Source organism: Lactuca saligna, chromosome 8, assembly GCF_052625555.1.
Source record: "Lactuca saligna cultivar CGN05327 chromosome 8, ASM5262555v1, whole genome shotgun sequence".
In the NCBI taxonomy this organism is placed as follows: Eukaryota; Viridiplantae; Streptophyta; class Magnoliopsida; order Asterales; family Asteraceae; genus Lactuca; species Lactuca saligna.
Window position 1 is genome coordinate 264,985,828 of NC_136424.1, and position 6,637 is coordinate 264,992,464.

Genomic DNA, 6,637 nt, shown 5'->3' on the forward strand with positions numbered 1-6,637 from the left:
AATTACATATAATTTGAAATTTTGTTAAATGATGTTTTCCGTAATTTTTCATTTATATTTATTTTTTTCTAAAATATCAACCCTGCACACACCCCAATCCCAATCCCAACATCCACCCCACCCCCACCCATCCCTAACCTCATCGGCCTTTACATCCATAGTCCAACACCACCCATACACCGAATCTTCAATTCTACCTTCACCATCTTGTTCTCCATTCTTATATTTTGTAGCCAGAAGTGTACGACAACTGTCTTGACAAGTTTTCGTTAAGTATAGAATAATGCAACTTTTGGGGTGTGCCTTTTTTCCGAAAGATATAAGTTTTGTCCTCGTTTTCTACAACCATGGGTTCCTTCCATTTTTAATATTTAGGTATTGACTATGCTTAATCCATCGGGTGATCCCATTAGGAATTCGTACATTTTGTTTCTTTTCCTTGTAGATGCCAGTTTATTTTGATCTGACACCCATAATGCCCGCATTTACGCCATGTCATGGACAAGACATATTGTATCTTATTCCACAATCCTCATAGTTTTGCTTAACATGCTAAGATCAAGGCTCTTTCTGGCAAATCAAAGACAATTCACACTTCAGTTCATTAGCACATGAATAATTTTCTTTTCCAAACACTCTTCAAGATCATCCTATATATATATATATATATATATATATATTTTTAGTTTTCTCTACATATTTTATGCTATTTCAGATGTCCTTCTCCATTGATGTTGTAAGATATTATTTAATCATGGCGTCATATTGCATCTAAAGATCCCGTTATGTTCGTTCTTCCTTCGGTATCTTATGCTTCCATCGATGATGCCTATTTTTTTTTTTTTTTGAAAAGAGAAAATTCGTGATCTCTTGCGACCAATATATGATGCCATAGTGTTGTAACTATTACATTGATTCGGTCATGTTGGTGGGTATATATTGACAACCATTTAGTATGTTCCCGAATCGATTTTGAACCGCTTTGTAACCATGAACAACTTAGGGTTATATATTGGATGTGAAATCGTACTTTTTATTATGAAAGAACGAAGACTAAATACAAACAATTTAAAACATAAATTCTTGTAACAATTGTAAAGAATAATTAAGAAAATGTTAAGTAGACATTAGGAGATTTCAAAAAAAAATGTGAATTGATAAACTTTCCTCCTTTATTGCATTATTGATTTAGTTTTCATGTATAATACATATTATTATGGAATTGACTTTACTTTTCATGTTTTCATGTATGTTATTTTGGAAAATTTAAGGTTGATATCCTACACACCAAAATGGTCCATGGCTGTTACTCTAGTACTTTTATGTACCACAAAATGATTGGGTTAAAGATTTGAGAAATCATGAAAAATAGGGACCATATTGTAATTAGTGCATAATGGTGATTTTTATGTGTAACTTTTTCTTTTTGGGATTTATCTTATTGAAGCAAAAATTCTGTTTAGATATAGAGGGGGAGAGATTTGTACTTGTTGCTTCTTTATAATTTGCATTTTGTAGAACAAACAGATTCACACGTTCTCTCTCTAGGGTCCAGGGTTCAGGGCACACACCTAAATAAACAGAGAGACGTAACATAACCGAGTTATGGCTGAACAGACCACCGTCGCCGCCGCGACCGATTCGCCGTTAAAGAGGCCAAGAGAAGGAGATGAGAACGGCGCCGCCGCGTTTGAAACTAATGCCCACATATCATCCGTCATTCCCGGATGGTTTTCAGAGATTAGCCCAATGTGGCCTGGTTGGTTTTCTTTCATTTTGCATTTTCTTACTGTGTTTATATGTATGAAAGTATTTGTTGTGGGGTTTCGATTTCAGATTGTTTACAGAGCTTCTCTCTTCTCCAATTTGCGCAATTCCTTAATGTTTGTTTCCTTTCAGTGGTTTTCTATAGTTTGGGTTTTTCGAATCTCATTGTGATTTTGGATTTTAGAACATCGGTTTCTGATTGCGCTTCTAGACCAGATTAACGTGGTTATTGTGCTTGTGTTTTTGTCATAGATTTACAGATTCACTCAAGTATTGTGAGGTGATTTATCCACTTCATGGGTTATTTATTATTTATTTATAGTTTAAAGTAGAGTAACTCCATTAGTGTCATCCTTAGAGCCCCCTTTTTTTATTCTATTAATATCGAAGATAGAAAATCGATTCTTGTTTTTTGGTTTGTAATAAAGTACAGAGTTTGTGAATCGATGATACTTTATTGTTATCGAAATTCATTTTATAACCAAAACATCTCTAATTTTTTAAATTAAAAAGTATCCCACTTGACACTCATAAGTCAAAAGGTGCATAATAATCATGAAATCCCGTATTACTTTTCTGCATTCATGCTATTGTAGGTTTTTTTTTTGTATGATTATTACATAAAGTTAGCGCACATTCAAACACCCCTTTTTATTTCTACATTTATATGAAAATTCTGGGTTCAAATCGTCTTAATTTGATATGTTTGGTTTGTGGATTCCAGTGGAATTGGAATCTCTAATTCCATTATGTTGTGAAACCAATGGAATTAAATTCCAAGATGTCTATGTATGAGGGGTTGCATCATTGATAATAAGAATTGAATTCCATTTTTCATTTTATTCATTAAAAGACAAAATTGTCCTTTCCTCATAACCACATTATAAAACAAAAACACATTCCCCTTTTAACATAATATACATTCCAATTCCTTTGATATATACTCACAAATCTAACATAAAATATCAAAGAAATGTAATTGAATTCTATTTCATTTCCATCCAACCAAAAAAATAACATACTCCAATTCCTTTGGATTCCAATTCCTTTCTCAGATTCCAATTCCATTGTCAGATTCCAATTCCATTGTCGGATTCCATTCCTTCCAATGAGAACCAAACACCCCTTTACTGTTATACCCTTTGAATGTATATTCACTTCCTTCTGTTGGGATTTATTTTTGATAGATTTTTTTTAAGTATCCATACAAAATCTTTATAATTTTAATTTTTTAATTGTAAATATGCAGGAGAAGCACACTCTTTAAAAGTGGAAAAGATGTTGTTTCAAGGCAAGTCTGAGTATCAAGATGTTATGGTATTTCAGGTATTAATTATATTTTTCATTTAACATTCTAATCTTCAATATCAAAACCCCTTTTTCTTCCTTTTCCACTTCAAATAATAAAATATCTTTATTCCTTTTTTTTTTTTTTTTTCAGTCAGCAACATATGGGAAAGTTCTTGTTTTAGATGGTGTAATTCAACTTACAGAAAGAGATGAATGTGCATATCAAGAAATGATAACTCATCTTCCCCTTTGTTCAATTCCAAACCCTAAAAAGGTTTCACATTTCCACATATGATTTTACACTCGATTTTTCAATGCCTCTATTAACTATATGATTTTTTTTTTTATAAATATTTTTTAGGTTTTGGTTGTTGGAGGAGGTGATGGTGGTGTGTTGCGTGAAGTAGCTCGACATACTTCTATTGAGCATATAGATATATGTGAGATTGATAAAATGGTTGTTGATGTGAGTAATCTTAATTCATTTATAAATTCATAATTTCTTGAATCTTCTTTAATCTTTACACATCACTACACGTTTAGTTTTTCATTCTCTTTGACTTAATAGACTTAATGAGGACAAGACTTAAGGGATGTTTTATTTTGACTTAATAGACTTAATGAGTAATGATGTCTGTTTGGCTTAATAATCTAAATGACCATTTTATCCTTACATTCAAAGAATCAAAGTTTTCACAATACTCATCAATTTTAATCTGATAAGCTGTATAAAGAAAGTCAAGAAAATGAAGCTTTCCTCATTAAGTCCTAACTTATTACAAATTTGCCCTCATTTGTTTGTTTTTTTTTTTTCTTTTTCCTATGACATTATGCTTTGAAATATCTGTCCAATTGTCCACACAAACACTTAATGAAAAAGTAAAAAGAGTTTTATCTCCTTACAAGATATATAAAAAAAAAAGGACTAATGTGATTTTTTTTTTTTTTTTTTTTTTTTTGTAGGTTTCTAAAGAGTTCTTTCCTGATGTTGCTGTTGGATACGATGATCCTCGTGTCAACCTCCACATAGGCGATGGTAAAATGTTGTAAAAACAAAAAACGAAATTATAATTATAATTCTTTAATAAACAAATCAATAGTTTTGTTTTTTATTTTTTGAGTAAATTACACGAATGGTCCCTATGGTTTGGGGTAATTTGCACGTTTGGTCCCTAAGTTATTCTTTTAACTCGGAAGGTCCCTACAGTTTGTTTTTATTGTGCGCTTCGTCCCCATCTTACCAAAAAAGACTATTTCGCCCTTGACTTTTTAATTTATTTAAATAAAGTGAGGTGGGTAGGTAAGGTAAGGTGAGGTGGAAGTGAGGTTGGGAGTTTGTTTATTTAAATAAATTAAAAAATCAAGGACAAAATAGTCTTTTTAGGTAAGACAGGGACCAAACGCACAACAAAAACAAACAGTAGCGACCTTCCAAGTTAAAAAAACAAGTTAAGGACCAAACGTGCAAATTACCCCAAACCATAGGGACCATTTGTGTAATTTACCCTATTTTTTTGCAATCTTGTAGGAGTTGCATTCTTGAAAGCTGCTCCTGAAGGAAGTTATGATGCTGTTATAGTTGATTCTTCAGATCCAATAGGTACTCTTAAGTCTTAACACTTCAACGCTTTTAACACTTTAACAACCCCCCTACCCCCACCCCCTACCCCACCCCACCCCACCATTTGATGCTGTTATGATTGGTGTGCATATATACATTCAGGTCCAGCTCAAGAGCTTTTTGAGAAACCGTTTTTTGAATCTGTTGCAAAAGCGTTGCGACCTGGTGGTGTTGTTTGTACACAAGCTGAAAGCATTTGGCTTCATATGCATATCATTCAAGATATTGTTGCAAATTGTCGCCAAGTTTTTAAAGGATCTGTTAATTATGCGTGGACAACGGTTCCTACGTATCCAAGGTTGATTAATTTCTTTCAAATTTTTTTTTTTTTTTTACCAAAAAATGAGTCGATTTGGGTTATGTTTTGTTGTATAATGAATCAAATGGATTAGAAAAAGGTCTCGAAAGTGTAATTTGGGTGGACTTCTTGTACCCTTTAGCAACGGTTCGACGGTCTATATGCTAAATGACTATTTTGCCCTTGTTTTCTTCATCTCTTTCATCCTCATCAAATGAGAAGTTTAAAGATATTCTGCATTGAAGAAGATGGAGAATATTTTTTGGTTTTGATTCTTGAAAGAAGAGAATGGAGATGAGGGCAAAATAGTCATTTACCATAATATTTAAACAGTCCACTGACCAAACATCTGGAATCAAACTGGTCAAACATTTTGTAATCCTCAGTCTATATTGCTAAATGATGATTTTGCCCTTGTTTTTTTCATCTTTTTCATCCTCATAAAATGAAAAGTTTAAAAATGTTCCGCATTGAAGAAGATGGAGAATATTTTTTGGTTTTGATTCTTGAAAGAAGAGGATGGAGATGAGGGCAAAATAGTCATTTACTATTTAAACAGTCCATTGACCAGACATCTGGAATCAAACTATGCAACTAGAAAGATTGTAATTTAGTCTTAAAAAGTTTTGGCAAAAAGGGAAATGAGTCAAACTGGTCAAACATTGTGTAATCCTTACCATTTTTACATACATTAATCATCATAAAAAATTGTGCAAAATTGTTAATTTTTATGAATGAATGCACTTGCAGTGGTGTTATTGGATTCATGTTGTGTTCTACCGAAGGACCCAAGGTTGACTTCAAGAACCCGGTCAACCCAATAGATGCAATCGATAAACAATCTAAATCTGTTGGACCCTTGAAGTTCTACAACAAAGAGGTTTCGTTTTTTCATCATCATATCTTTTTATTTCACATGTAAAAATTTTCATTTTTTGTGATCATATATCGTAAAGTTTTCATTTTTCTTGACCATTTATCGTAAAGCTTTCATTTTTCTTGATCTTTTATCATAAAGTTTTCATTTTTTTTGATCATTTAACGAATTTTTTTTGTGTTTCTTTATCATTGTTTTGTAAAGAACTCATTTTTCTTGATCATTTATTGGTAAAATTTTCAGATTCCAAATTTTTCTTGATCATTTGATGCAAACTTTTATTTTTCTTGATCGTATATTGTAACATTTTCGTTTTCCATTGATCATATATTGTAACATTTTCATTTTTCTTCATCATTTATCATAAACTTTAATTTTCTTGAACTTACATTGTAAAGTTTCAATATTTCTTGACACATTGATATAAAGTTTTATTTTTCTTGATCATTTATCATAAAGTTTTCATCTTTGTTGATCATTTATCTTTGATATGAACATGCAGATCCACTCAGCAGCTTTCTGTTTGCCTTCTTTTGCAAAGAAAGTGATCGAAAGCAAAGCAGCAAAGTGACAGATAGGGAGAGAAGGTTAAAATAGTCATTTTAGAGTGTCCCGGATTTTAAATGTCAGTTGAGATTATTTCAACTGATTTCTTGGAGTGTCTTTGGAATATTGTTAAGGAATAAATTCGGGGGTTCTGTTTTGGTGAGTGAAATTAGTGTTTGTGACAATTCTAGCTGTATTTGATCAACTTAAAAGCGGTTTTACTTATCTTTCTCAACAA

At 32.0% G+C, this 6,637-nt stretch overlaps 1 protein-coding gene across 1 annotated transcript; it reads left to right on the forward strand.

The window, feature by feature from the left end:
- The first annotated feature begins 1,480 nt into the window (after nucleotides 1-1,480).
- On the forward strand, nucleotides 1,481-6,637 carry LOC145008710 (spermidine synthase 1). The gene is made up of 9 exons (XM_078967307.1): nucleotides 1,481-1,759; nucleotides 3,017-3,093; nucleotides 3,209-3,331; nucleotides 3,419-3,523; nucleotides 4,021-4,093; nucleotides 4,586-4,657; nucleotides 4,781-4,976; nucleotides 5,727-5,856; nucleotides 6,356-6,637. The coding sequence occupies exons 1-9, from the start codon at nucleotides 1,606-1,608 to the stop codon at nucleotides 6,422-6,424; spliced, it is 999 nt and encodes a 332-aa protein (XP_078823433.1). The 5' UTR covers nucleotides 1,481-1,605; the 3' UTR covers nucleotides 6,425-6,637.